Source organism: Loxodonta africana, chromosome 9, assembly GCF_030014295.1.
Source record: "Loxodonta africana isolate mLoxAfr1 chromosome 9, mLoxAfr1.hap2, whole genome shotgun sequence".
Taxonomy (NCBI): Eukaryota; Metazoa; Chordata; class Mammalia; order Proboscidea; family Elephantidae; genus Loxodonta; species Loxodonta africana.
The window spans coordinates 55,564,781-55,580,050 of NC_087350.1; the positions used below are offsets into that span (position 1 = coordinate 55,564,781).

Consider the following 15,270-nt stretch of genomic DNA (forward strand, 5'->3'; position numbering starts at 1 on the left):
TGATAAAAACTCTTACCAAAATAGGAATTGAAGGAAAATTCCTCAACATAATAAAGGGCATCTATGCAAAGCCAACAGCCAATATCACTCTAAATGGAGAGAACCTGAAAGCATTTCCCTTGAGAACGGGAACCAGACAAGGATGCCCTTTATCACCGCTCTTATTCAACATCGTGTTGGAAGTCTTAGCCAGGGCAATTAGGCTAGACAAAGAAATAAAAGGTATCCGGATTGGCAAGGAAGAAGTAAAGTTATCACTATTTGCAGATAACATGATCTTATACACAGAAAACCCTAAGAAATCCTCCAGAAAACTACTGAAACTAATAGAAGAGTTTGGCAGAGTCTCAGGTTATAAAATAAACATACAAAAATCACTTGGATTCCTCTACATCAACAAAAAGAACACCGAAGAGGAAATAACCAAATCAATACCATTCACAGTAGCCCCCAAGAAGATAAGATACTTAGGAATAAATCTTACCAAGGATGTAAAAGACCTATACAAAGAAAACTACAAAGCTCTACTACAAGAAATTCAAAAGGATATACTTAAGTGGAAAAACATACCTTGCTCATGGATAGGAAGACTTAACATAGTAAAAATGTCTATTCTACCAAAAGCCATCTATACATTTAACGCACTTCCGATCCAAATTCCAATGTCATATTTTAAGGGGATAGAGAAACAAATCACCAATTTCATATGGAAGGGAAAGAAGCCCCGGATAAGCGAAGCACTACTGAAAAAGAAGAAGAAAGTGGGAGGCCTCACCTTACCTGACTTCAGAACCTATTATACAGCCACAGTAGTCAAAACAGCCTGGTATTGGTACAACAACAGACACATAGACCAATGGAACAGAATTGAGAACCCAGACATAGATCCATCCACGTATGAACAGCTGATATTTGACAAAGGACCAGTGACAATTAACTGGGGAAAAGATAGCCTTTTTAACAAATGGTGCTGGCATAACTGGATATCCCTTCGCAAAAAAATGAAACAGGACCCATACCTCACACCATGCACAAAAACTAACTCCAAGTGGATCAAAGACCTAAACATAAAGACTAAAACGATAAAGATCATGGAAGAAAAAATTGGGACAACCCTAGGAGCCCTAATACAAGGTATAAACAGAATACAAAACATTACCAAAAATGATGAAGAGAAACCCGGTAACTGGGAGCTCCTAAAAATTAAACACCTATGCTCATCTAAAGACTTCACCAAAAGAGTAAAAAGACCACCTACAGACTGGGAAAGAATTTTCAGCTATGACATCTCCGACCAGCGCCTGATCTCTAAAATCTACATGATTCTGTCAAAACTCAACCACAAAAAGACAAACAACCCAATCAAGAAGTGGGCAAAGGATATGAACACACATTTCACTAAAGAAGATATTCAGGCAGCCAACAGATACATGAGAAAATGCTCTCGATCATTAGCCATTAGAGAAATGCAAATTAAAACTACGATGAGATTCCATCTCACACCAGCAAGGCTGGCATTAATCCAAAAAACACAAAATAATAAATGTTGGAGAGGTTGCGGAGAGATTGGAACTCTCATACACTGCTGGTGGGAATGTAAAATGGTACAACCACTTTGGAAATCTATCTGGCGTTATCTTAAACAGTTAGAAATAGAACTACCATACAACCCAGAAATCCCACTCCTAGGAATATACCCTAGAGATACAAGAGCCTTCATACAAACAGATACATGCACACCCATGTTTATTGCAGCTCTGTTTACAATAGCAAAAAGTTGGAAGCAACCAAGGTGTCCATCAACGGATGAATGCGTAAATAAATTGTGGTATATTCACACAATGGAATACTACGCATCGATAAAGAACAGTGACGAATCTCTGAAACATTTCATAACATGGAGGAACCTAGAAGGCATTATGCTGAGCGAAATGAGTCAGAGGCAAAAGGACAAATATTGTATAAGACCACTATTGTAAGATCTTGAGAAATAGTAAACCTGAGAAGAACACATACTTTTGTGGTTACGAAGGGGGGAGGGAGGGAGGGTGGGAGAGGGTTTTTTATTGATTAATCAGTAGATAAGAACTGCTTTAGGTGAAGGGAAAGACAACACTCAATACATGGAAGGTCAGCTCAATTGGACTGGACCAAAAGCAAAGAAGTTTCCGGGATAAAATGAATGCTTCAAAGGGCAGCGGAGCAAGTGCGGGGGTCTGGGGAACATGGTTTGCGGGGACTTCTAAGTCAACTGGCAAAATAATTCTATTATGAAATCATTCTGCATCCCACTTTGAAATGTGGCGTCTGGGGTCTTAAATGCTAACAAGCGGCCATCTAAGATGCAGCAATTGGTCTCAACCCACCTGGAGCAAAGGAAAATGAAGAACACCAAGGCCACACGACAACTAAGAGCCCAAGAGACAGAAAGGGCCACATGAACCAGAGACCTACATCATCCTGAGACCAGAAGAACTACTTGGAGCCCGGCCACAAACGATGACTGCCCTGACAGGGAGCACAGCAGAGGAACCCTGAGGGAGCAGGAGATCAGTGGGATGCAGACCCCAAATTCTCATAAAAAGACCGAACTTAATGATCTGACTCAGACTGGAGGAATTCCGGCGGCCATGCTCCCCAGACCTTCAGTTGACACAGGACCGGAACCATCCCCGAAGACAACTCATCAGAAATGAAAGGGACTGGTCAGCGGGTGGGAGAGAGACGCTGATGAAGAGTGAGCTAATTATATCAGGTGGACACTTGAGATTGTGTTGGCAACTCTTGACTGGAGGGGGGATGGGAGGATAGAGAGAGAGGGAAGCCGGCAAAATTGTCAAGAAAGGAGAGACTTAAAGGGCTGACTCAAGAGGGGGAGAGCAAGTGGGAGTAGGGAGTGAGATGTATGTAAACTTATATGTGACAGACTGATTGGATTTGTAAACGTTCACTTGAAGCTTAATAAAAGTTATTAAAAAAAAAAGCATACCTAAACATTTTTGTATACACATGCAAATAGTATCAGTAGAATAACAACTGTTGTGTCAGTGACTATAAACTCAGCTGCTGGATCAAAAACTAAGAACATTTAAAATTCTGAGAAATACTACCAAACTGTCTTCCTAAAATGCTGTGCCAATCTATACTTCCACTAAAAATATATGGGACTATTCATTGACAACATCCTTCTGAACACTGAAATAATCTTTTTTAAATTCTTATCAATTAGATGTACAGAATACCTGGGTAGTGCAAAAGGCTAGCACACACAACTGCTAACCAAAAGACTGGAGTTAAAGTCCATCTGGGGTGCCTCAGAAGAAAGGCCTGGCTATCTACCTCTAAAAAAACAACCACTGAAACTCTATGTAGTACAGGTCTGCTCTGACACACATGGGGTCACAACGAGTTAGAATCAGCTTGATGGCAACTGGTACAGGTACTGATGTCAGATATACAAGATGAAACATGATATCAAAGTCCTATATTCTTATCTATACTTTTATAATATTTTTGTTTGTTGATTTTTTGTTTTGTTTTGTTTGTTTTCCATTTAGCTCTTCAAAATTCTGCAATTTTGGTGAATAACACACAACACGGATCTAAATTTATACTTTTCCAGTTAAAGAAACTAAATTTCTCATTACAATATGTTCATTTTGGATAGTTTATGAATAAAGTAGTGAACACTCTACAGCAAAGATTAGCAAATGTTTTCTGTAAAAGGCCAGATAGTAAATATTTGTGGTTTTGCAGGCCATAAAGTCTCCATCTTAATTATGCAACTCTGCCACTATAGCACAAAAACAGCCACAGATAATGAGTAAATAAGTGTATGTGGCTGTGTTCCAATATAACTTTATACAGAAAAATGTATACCAGGCCCAATTTGGCCCACAGGCTGTAGTTTACCAAGCCCTTCTCTAGTGAGAGTAAATAACGTATAGAATATCAATAAATTAATAGTAAAAATCCATTAATAGAGTTCAGGTAACAGAAGACATACTTCTGAGGCAGAATTTTCACTGGAAGCAACAAAAGGTTTGCTACAAATTAGGTGACATTAGGATGAGATGTTAACTTAAATCTAATCTTTTTTTGCAATTTTAAAGCAAATTCAAAATAATGTCTATACTTAGAAATTGTTAGTAACCTACCCTAAATTTCTTGCCACCATCTTTAGAAAGTGAAAGGTTCAGAGATTTTACCAAGGCCAAGTTGTCCTGTTTAGTAAGCTTTTTAACAAGAGCCTCAGTAATATATCGGACTCCGGGATGTGAATCAGCTTCTGAAATTACACAAACAGATCACTGTCAGTAGAGGAAGACATAAAAAATCTGAGAAGCAAATTATTTCATGTTATTTAACAAAAAACATGTTTTTAAGTCATGCAAATGTAAAAACATCCAGCTAGTTCTAAGCACAATGTTTTAATAATATTTCATTTTATATAGCATTTCATAATACTAATAATGACAATAGTTACAATCTATAAATACTAGCTGTGTGCCAAGCTTTCAGCTAAATGCTTTACATTTTAAAAATTTAACTTGTATAACAAATCTTTGAAATAAAAACTATTATTAACCCCATTTATAAAATGACGTAAAATCATTTGCTCAAGATCTTGCAGTTAGTAAGATGCAAATTCAGGACTTAAATCCAGGCAAATGAATCCAAAATGTGCACTTTTAACCATATGCAGCACTGATTTTTTTAACATATTTTCATGTTACTTTTTAAAATAAACCAGCACTACCTAGTTTTTTTATTCCAATCTAAAGTTTAGAAACGCTGCAATTCTTAAAAATTCTCTTTTCCTATTTTTTTATAATGAGAAACCCCCATTTGTTGCTCTTTTAATAGCATTATATTTTATAAAGCACACACTTGATGGATAGCATACCCTGTCTTATGACCTTTCTGGATATTACTGTCAAAGGCGGTTAAAGCCATGCTACATTTTACAAAGGCAGCCATAAAAAGAGCATTGCTTCTTGCTTTATGAGTCAGAAAAAAATTAATCCTTGGTTCAGATCCAGGCTGTAGGCCAAAGATTCCCCATGATTATTGATAATAAGTTAATGCCACACTTACTTTGATTCAAAATATAATTTTTTTTTTCTAAAATTGGTTTGCTCTAGGAAAGAAACTGACTGATATTCTGAGATTAGAAATAACAATGTACCGGCTGGCAGCAAAGGTATGGTACAATTGCTGAGAAGGTTAAATAATAAAAACTGATTAGATATGCAAGTTTGATGGCTGTGATTTCATGACCTGGCAAAGAATAATACATTTTTGAAAACAGATTTCTAGAATTTTAAAAATGCTTTTAATTAAAAAATGGTAGAACATAATATGCATGACCCATACATGGAAATCAATCTATTTACAGATGAGCAGTTTGCTAATAAGCAGACTGGCTTAGTCCAAGGGTACATACAATTTTTATACTGAATTAAGGCACTCCACCCTGAAGTGAACATATGTGTCCTACTCCAAACCAAGGATGACAACAAAATTGGAGCATGAGGTTTAAGGCACCTCCCACCAAAGGAAACAAAGCTTCCTCTTTTTAGAAGCTCCCTAATCCTAATCCTCTTTCATGCATATTCATTCTCACCCAGAAACCTCTCTCCTCCCATTGTCCTCAAATAATAAATCAAGTTAGTACCAGGACAGGTGTTACGTATGGACCAAAAATGTAAACTCAATATTTCTCATCTCTACTTACAGTTTGTGATCAGACAGATCCTTACACTAAGAAGTAATACCTTTATGGTCTTGGTAGTCTAAAGGCATACTGCTTTCCTCTATAATCTTGACTTCTTCAGACCGCTGTCCTCCAGCATGACAAGGCAGAGTCTCTGGTGCACTTAAAGGTGAAAGTGACCTAGATCTCATACTGGACGTAAGAGACGATGGACTAGGAGAGTGAGATGATGGTGGTTTCCTTGCTCTGGAGAATATTCTTTGTTGAGGACCTCTCTTCATTGCAAGAATAAAAACCAGATGTCCATCAAAACCTGCAAGAGTTTTCAGTAGATTAAAGATGTCAATACTTTAGAGCTATCAAAACTATTAATTTATTCCTAAAACATCATGACTAAACTTTCAAAAGTATAAAGTTATAAACTGAGAGGCTATCCAAGTGATGAAGCAGCCACTACTTCAAACACTGCCCATAACCTGACCAGAGAGAAAAGAGAGGGTCTTGTATTGACAATTAAATGCTCCAGCAAAAGCAATACCTGTCATTTCTGTTCCCGATTCGTTGGAAAGAACTAGTCACAAGGCCCCTTCTACCCACAAGGAGTCCTAGAATGGAAGAAGTTCGAAATCTTTGGCAACCAACAATATTTAACACTGATGAGCACTCTCTTGTTGCTGAAACAGTTTCTTCCTTTGCTTCTGGGACTCCACACTGTCCTAGGATTCCTCCCGTCTTCCTGGACATTCCTTCTAAGCCTCCTTTGTTGGTTCATACACCTGTATTCAATCTTTAAAAGTTAGTGGTCCTCAAGGCTCCCTCCTATTGTCTTTCAATCTCACTTTAGACAATGTGATAAATACCCACGCCTCCCAAAGCCACCTGTATACCGACATTTATATCTTCAATCCAACCTTTCTCTAAAAAACACCTATTTCCAACTGCCTACCTGATATCAGCATCCGAAACTCAAGATGCGCAAATTTGAATTCATCATTTTCTCCCACAACCCCACTCTCCTCCAGTCTTGTTCCTCCTACAGTGTTCCCTACTTCATGACCAACACTCACAAGAATAAGGGGGAAACCTGCAAATCATTCTTAATATCTCTCTCTCTTCTTTTTTCCCCTACCCAATCACCAAGTCCTAACAGTTCCACTTCCTCAATATTCCAAAATCAATCTACTTTCCATCTTCACTCTAAAAAAAAAAACAAAACTTCACTCTAGTCCTTCCTTAATCCTAGTCCTCATCAAATTACCATTTAATAGTTTCTAACTGATCTACCAACAAGCTCTCTTGCCTTCCTCCTTCCCATCATTACACTGCAGCCAGAAAGCCAGAGTGATCTATTTAAAAAATAAGCCTCCACATCAATCAAATGAACTTTAAAAAAAAATCACATGATCATCTCAATTGATACAGAAAAAGAATTTGACAAAAATCCAACACTGTTTCATGATAAAGACAATAGTAGGACTTCCTCAACATGATAAGGGCCATAGATGAAAAAACCACAGCTAACATCATACTCAATTGTGACTATCAGGACAAGATAAGCATGTGCACTTTCACTACTTCAATTCAACATTGCACTGTAGGTTCTAACCAGAGCAATTAAGCAAGAAAAAGAAACAACAGACACCCAAGTTGGAAAAGAAGTAAAACTATGTATTCACAGAAAACATGATCACATATGTAGAAAACCCTAAATCCACAAAAAAATTGTCAGAGCTGATAAATGCATTCAGCAAAGTGGCACGATACAAAATCAAGACACAAATAAGAGTTGCATTTCTATACTCTAGCAACGAACAATCTGAAAAGAAAATTAAGAAAACAATTCCATTTACGATAGCATCAAAAAGAATAAAACACCTAGGAAATAAATTTAACCAAGAAGGCGATTGATACACTAACCTACAAAACATTGTTGTAAGAAATGAAAGAAGATCTAAATAAATGGAAAGGTAGCCCATGTTCATGGACTGGAGGACTAAATATTGTTAAAATGACACTACTACTCAAAGCGATATCCAGATTTCAATGCAATCCCTATCAAAATCCCAACAGACTTTTTTTGGCCAAAATGAAAAACTGAATCCTAAAATTCTGTGGAATTTCAAGGTACCTGAATAGCCAAAGCATCTTAAAAAAGAAAAAAAAGTTAGAGGACTTGCACTTTTCAACCTGAAAATTTACTACACATGCAGTACTCAAAACAGTATGGTAGTGGCAGAAGGACAGCTATATAGACCAATGCAATAGAAAAGAGAGCCCAGAAATAAACTCGTATATCCACAATCAATTGATTTCCAACAAGCGTACCAATACCATTCTGGATATTCACATACAAAAGAATGAAGTTGGGTCCATACTCATCTCTCTTCAGCTTACTCAAAACCAGCTGCCATGAGATGATTGTGATTCATGGTAACCCCATGTGTGTCAGAGTAGAAATGTTCTCCACAGGGTTCTCCATGATTGATTTTTTGGAAGTAGAGCACCAGGCCTTTCAAGAGCCACTGGGTAGACTTGAACAGCCAACCTTTTGGTCAGCAGCTAAGCTCGTTAATCCTTTGCACCATCCAGTCTACTCCACCCAACCACTGTCTACTCCGACACCCTGAAATCCAAGCTTCCCATCCCTTTCCGTAAACTTAGTCATTACATTTTATGGAGCAACTTTTATGTGCCAAGAACTGTGCTAGGCTTTACACACACAAAGCTGAGGAAGACAGGGTTCCTACACTCAAGATGAACAATATGATTATATCCCCCTCCCATACATGGTCTCTGCACCAAGTAGTCCCCTTAATACTTATAACAATTGTAATGAAATGACTACAAAACTACTTGTTTCCTGCCTGTGTCCCCCTATAGACTGTAAGGTACAAGACAGCAGGAACCGTATGTGTCTTGTTTGGCGCACAATAAATATTTGTTGAACGAATGAATGAATTCTAAAGACATTAAAAAGACATTACCAGATTTAAATCCTCAAGATGCTGTATAAAATCAGAATTATTAATCTCATTTTACAAACGGCAGTGTATCGTTAAAACTAAGAGCTTGGATTCTGAAGTAGACAGCCAGGTTTTCCACTTCTGTGTGACGTGAGGCAAATTACTTCCAAAGCGGGGATGATTAACCTCATACACATTACTGTAAATTCTAAATGAGTTAATACATGTAAAGTATTTACAACTGTATCTGACACACAGTAAGCACTCAAAAGTAATTAGCAATTATTTTTGCAAATGAGGAAACACAGGCTCAAATAGGAACAGGCCCAAAGTCATAAAGCCGTAAAATAACACGCACAAGGTGGCAGAACCAACATTTTAACCCAAATCTGGTCGACTCCAAAACCTACCAATCTCTTAACCATTATACAACCCAGCCTTCACTCTTCCCTTCCCTTTAACTTTCGGAACCAGTATCGTAATTCTCATCTTTCTCCATCTGCTGTATTCCGATATGCTGAAAAGCGCCAGGTACCCAAACTATCCTTTTACGCCTGCCATTCCTCACAGACACCTGGCATACTTCATCCCCCTCCCCTCCGTGCCCGGATCCCTTTCTACGCGACGCTACGTCCTATACCCCCGGCCCCTGCATCCTCACCCTAGACCTCCACCCGTCTTATTCAGGTCCCCCTCATTCGTCCTCCTCCCCACGCCGGTTCCGGGCCCTCCCATCCTTCCCATCCAATCCCAATTCCCAGGCATACGCCCCCGCCCCGAATCCATCCCCGGCCAGCCCAGCCCACGCTTGGTCCAGGTCCTCCCGCCTTAGCCTCTGGCCCCCACCGCTCCTTCCGGACGCCGAGAAACAGCCTCGACTCGGCCCGACACTTACGGCCTAGGAGCCGGGCCGAGCAACGCAGCCGGTCGAGGCGGGGTGGGAGTCGAGTTCGACGTTCCCTTTAGGCACTCAGCGGCGCGGCGGCCATCTTGTTGTGTTGTGCCGGTTGCCGAGGGGCAGCGTGAGCGGCACGGGCGTGGCCATAGACCACGCCCCCTCCCGAGCCGTTGGGAGGGGCGGAGCTGAGCTTCCCGCCGCTTCTGCTCCCTCGGCCTCTGGGGCGAAAGGCGGGCGGATACCGTAAGCGTGAGGCTTCCGGCCGCGCGGGTTTGGCGGGCTGCGGCGCGCTTGCTGTTTGAGTCTTGACGCCCGCGGCTTTGGTGGTGTGGAGCCTCTGAGAGGCGAGGTTTCCCGCAGCAGTTGCGAGCAAGGAAGCCTCTCTTCACCGAGGTGAAGCTGCAGGAGCTTCTCGCCAAGACTCGGACGCCATTCGACTCTTTGAGGGTTGGGCCAGAGGATGATCCGAAGGAAGGACCGACTTAGTGCGTCCCCGACTTCTGATGCTGGCGACTGCCTTTGAACTCGTGTGCCTCTCAGCACGCTTCCCCTTGCGTGGGCTATTTCTGAGACGAATTCCCTTTAGACACCAGATGTGGATGAACCTCAGAGTGAACGAAGGCAGCTTGGGCTCCAGCTGTCACCTGGGAATCCAAGGCGAGGAATATTCCTGATTCCTGTGGCCTGTGGAGGGAAATAACCCTCTGGTTGGTGGCAGGGAAGCTAAAGCAAGAAACATTTGAGACTTCAGTTGGAGCTCACCTAAAAGTGCTGCATTTCACCACATATCGCCATATATTCAACAGATATTTTAAGAGAATTTACCAGATCCTGTGCTGGATGCCAGGGATATACAGTGAGTTTTTGCTTTTAAACTTTATCGTCAATGACACCTTCCTCCACTCTAGCTTCCCATTTCTAAGGTTATATATCCTTGGGCCTTGTCGTCAGATGCTGCTACGTCCCCAAAAATCTCAGATGGAACCACCGCCTCTCCTTTACCATAATCCTCTAATCCTAGTAGTTTACTTGCTCAAAAGACTCCAGTCCCAGCCCAGTTCTTAACTTCATTGTGACCTCCAAACCCTTGTACCTGCTATTTTCTCACAATCAGTTCCTTCCTGTTGTCATTGCCCTTCTACACCGTGGAGTTCATAGTCCATCTTTGTAACACTATGTTAGAAATTCTCTGTGCCTTAGTTTTCTCATCTATGAAGTGGGATAATACCTGCCCCCTGCAGCTTTCCTGAGAATTAAAAAAGCTAATGCATGTGAAAGAATTTAGAACAGTGCCTGGCCCATAGTAAGTTCTCAGTATGTTTTAGTTATTTCATTAGTTGGCAAAGATTTCCCAGAGGGAGTGGTGTCTCATCTTAGATCTGAAAGAGAAGAAGGATTTAGTCAACTGGTGGGAGAATAGGCAAGAATTTGCTCAGCAAAGGGAACAACTTGTGCAAAGCCCAGGAGGAGAAAAAAAGAACGTGGCATTGGGCTGAGGTTAAGTAATTCAGTGTGGCAGGAGCAAAACATGAAGTAGTTCAGTATGGCTGGAGCAAAAATCAAGTGGAGAAGCTGAAGCTGGGGGACAGCCTTCTAAGCACCATTAGCAATCTTACTCATGCCGACTTTCTGTGTGTCAGCGTAGAACTGTGCTCCGTAGGATTTACTTTATATATATATATGTATTGGAAACCCTGGTGGCGTAGTGGTTAAGTTCTACGGCTGCTAACCAAGAGGTCAGCAGTTCGAATCCGCCAGGCGCTCCTTGGAAACTCTGTGGGGCAGTTCTACTCTGTCCTATAGGGTCGCTATGAGTTGGAATTGACTCGACAGCAGTGGGTTATATATATGTATACATACATATTTTTGTTGTTGTTGTAAATATACGCAGCAAAACATAAACACCAATGCAACACTTTCTACATATACAATTCAGTGACATTGATTGCCTCCTTCAAGTTGTACAACCATTCTCACCTTCCTTTTCTGAATTATTCCACTGCCATTAATATAAACTCACTGCCCCCTAAGCTTCTTATTGAACCTTTCAAGTTGCTGTTGTCAGTTTGACCCCATATAGATAGTTCTTTAAAAGAGCAGAATGCTGAAGGCAGACATTATTTACTAATTTTTTTTTCTATTGCTTGGTTTAAAAAGACTTAGGGGATATTTTTGGTTTAAGGTTTAAAGATTGTCTCAGGGCAGTAATTTCTGAGATTCATTCAGCTTCAGAGGCTCCAGAAGCGCTGGATTCCATGAGAATTTGAAATTCTGTTCCATGTTTTTCCTCATTTGATCAGGATTGTTCTGTAGAATCTTTGATCAAAACTTTCAGGAATGGTAGCCGGGCTCCATGTAGTTCTTCTGGTCTCGCGGCAGAGGACGCAATTGTTCATGGAGGCAATTAGCCATGCATTCCATTTCTTCCTCCTATTCCTGACTCTCCTTCCTCTGTTGCTCCAAGTGAATAGAGACTAATTGTTGTATCTTGGATGGCTGCTTGCATGCTTTTAAGACCCCAGGCACTGTGCAATGAACTAGGAGGTAGAACAGGAGCACTAAAAATGGTATTAAGCCAATTAACTGGGATTTCCCATGAAACCATGACCCTAAACCTCCAAACCAAGAAAACAAATCCCGTGAGGTGCTTGGTTGTATATAAGCAGCATCAGCAGCTGCTCTTCTTTTTTTGGTTGCTGCTGTAAAAATATCTATTACACAACATTTGCCAATTCATCTTTTCACAGGTGTACAGCTTAGTGATATCAATTACATTAATCGATTGTGCAACCAATATGCTTGATCAGTGCCAAATTTCCCAACCCCATAAACAGAAACTCAGTGCTCCGTAGACAATGACTCCCCTTTTCTCCCTCCCTCTTGCCCCTAGTAACCACTAATAAACTTTAGTTTTGATACATTTGTCTGTTCTTGTCATTTTATATAAGTGAGGTCATACAATATTTATACTTTTGTGATTGACATATTTCACTCAACATAATGTCTTCAAGGAGCACTGGTGGGGCAGTGGTTAAGAACTATGGCTGCTAACCAAAAGGCTGGCAGTTCGAATCCACCAGCCTACCAGGAAGCCCTGTGGGGCAGTTCTACTCTGCCCTGTGGAGTTGCTATAAGTCAGTGTCTTCAAGGTTCATCCGTGCTGTAGCATGTATCAGAACTTCATTTCTCTTTCTGGGAGAGTTGTATTCCATTGTATGTATGTACTACATTTTGTTTATCTGTTCATCCGCTGGTGGACTTTTAGGTTGTTTTCACCTTTTGGGTGTTATGAATAATTCTAGTGAACCTTGGTGTACGTATGTCTGTTCAAGTCACTGCTTTTAAGACTCTTGGTTATATACCTGGGAGTGGAATTGCTGGGTCACATGGTAGTTTTACGAGGAAACGCCACACTGCTTTCTGCAACAGCTGTACCAAGCTCCGTAGGGTTTTCAATGGCTGGTTATTTGGGAGTAGATCACCAGGCCTTTCTTCTGAGGTGCATCTGGGTGGACTCAAACCACAAACCTTTCAGTTAACAGCTGAGCATATTAACCATTTGCACCACCCAGGGACTTCTTATGCCACATTAGACACTTAGAATACTCCTGGTTCAATTTTTCCTAAATGCAGAGATGGTTTCGCCACAATAGGAAATTCAGGTGACTTCCAATAGGGGGCACCATTCACATTCACATGTGCAACATAACCAAAACCCGAACCCACTGCCCTCAGCAGACTCGGACTCATGAAAAAAAAAAAAAAAGTAGAAGCCCTTAAAGTTGTAGAAAACCGAAAATGCCTGAAAAGCTTCATATTCCCAATCAAAAGGAGGTTGTACCCACTTTTTATCGATGTTCACATGATATTTATTAGTTGGGAATGTGTACATTGCTGAATTTTGGTTCTATTAATAATATTTTGTTTGTTTTGACACTCCTCATTTCTTTTTTTCTTCACCACAAGAGAATTGGATTTATTGTGTAACCTCACCGCTATGCCCCATGAAGTCTGAATTGGTTTTCAGTTGGGTCCATTATCAAATCATGTACAAAAAACAAACTCGTTGCTGTCGAGTCAATTCTGACTCATATAGGACAGAACAGAACTACACCATAGGGTTTCCAAGGAGCAGCTGGTGCACTGGAACTGCTGACCTTTTGATTAGCAGCCACAGCTCTTAACCACTGCGCCACCAGGGCGTGTATGGTGTACAGGTGTAGTTCATTATCAGTCTCATTAGTAGCCATTAAGAATACCCATAGAATCCAGAGGATGGTGCAAAACATTTCTGTATTTTTCCTTTTGGTAGTCTCTTAGTTCATATCCAGTTAGTCTCAAATTCCTCCTTGCCTGATTTTCCTCTCTTACCCCAATCCAGTACCCTCTGCTGATGCTTAGCATGGTAGAAGTTGGATATAACTCAGGCCTTAGAGACTTCAGAAGGGAAACCTTTCTCTTGCTAATTTTAACTGACCCTCTCAGCATTTTTTTTTTTTTTTTTTTTCCTCAGCATGGTAAAAGAAACTTGTTCCCCAAAGCGGGATCTAGGATGGGAATAGAGGACAACTCTTTAATTCCACACTCATTTGTATCTACCCAATAACATAAACAATTCCTAATTCTTCTGAGTTGCACTTAAAATAGAAATATTAACGTCAGAATAACCTAGCTATCCTGCAATTCTTTTTTCAAAAGGATGGCAAATCTACTCAAACAGAGCAAACAGCTTTTAATTTGCCCCAATCTTTCACAAACCAGTTAAATCATTTTGCAAATTTGCTTTAGAAAAGAATCAGACTAACTTATCCTGCAGCTTCCATTATTACCTTTACTTTCTGTGGCTTGCTAGTGTGACTTTAAAAAATAACTGAATTACAGATATAAATGCTTATTTTTACATAAGAGTATATATTCAGAAAAATATAGACGTGGGCACCAGAAAAAAGTAAGGGGAATAATACTGTATTATAAAAATAAAAATGATTTAGCTAAAAATTTACCAAAGGTAAAAGTTATACAATTTGAAAATTATTTGTTGGATCCAGATATTAGAGGAATTCTTAGTTTCTTAAGTTCTTGATTATAAGTTTATAGATGTTTGCTAATATGGTAGCCACTAGCCACATGTGGCTACTGAGTACTTAAAATGTGGCTAGCGCCACATGTTGAAATGATATATTGGGTTAAATAAAATATATTATTAAAATTAACCTCACTTTTAATAAAAAAAAAACTTTTGATGTGGCTACTAGGAAAGTTAAAATTACATACATGACATTATATTTCTATTAGGCAGCAGTGCTGTAGATTTTTTTTTTTTTTAATAAACTATTCTGACTTTGTGGGTAAGATTCTCATAATTCACAGAAGAAAGTATAATTTGCAATATAAAAAATCATATACTCCAAATCAAAATCCCAGCAAGTTATTTTGTGGATATCAACAAACCATTCTCAAGTTTATATAGCAAAAAGGCAAAAGACCGAGAATAGCCAACATAATTCTCAAAAAAAAAACAGAGTTGAAGGACTGATACTACCCAACTTTAAGATTTATATAAAACTACAGTGATCAAGGCAGTGTGACATTGGCGAAGGGATAGACAAATAGATCAGTCAAACAGGATGGAGTCCAGAAATAGACGCACGTAAATATATCACCTGATCTTTGATAAAGGAGTAAAGGCAATC

The 15,270-nt window shown here is 39.8% G+C and overlaps 1 protein-coding gene across 12 annotated transcripts in view; it reads right to left on the bottom strand.

Moving 5' to 3' along the window:
* CNTRL (centriolin) overlaps positions 1–9,688 on the bottom strand; it is a 106,214-nt gene extending 96,526 nt beyond the window's left edge. For 11 of the 12 annotated variants that reach the window (XM_023544984.2, XM_023544983.2, XM_010587680.3 and 8 more), the window contains exons 1-3: positions 9,575–9,688; positions 5,778–6,029; positions 4,158–4,288 (exon numbers count right to left, since the gene is read on the bottom strand). In XM_023544984.2, the coding sequence (XP_023400752.2) occupies positions 4,158–4,288; positions 5,778–5,997 (351 nt within the window). In that variant the 5' untranslated portion in view covers positions 5,998–6,029; positions 9,575–9,688. The remainder of the gene's footprint in view (positions 1–4,157; positions 4,289–5,777; positions 6,030–9,574) is intronic. The other variant, XM_023544982.2, reaches the window with a different exon arrangement.
* Positions 9,689–15,270: the final 5,582 nt, after the last annotated feature.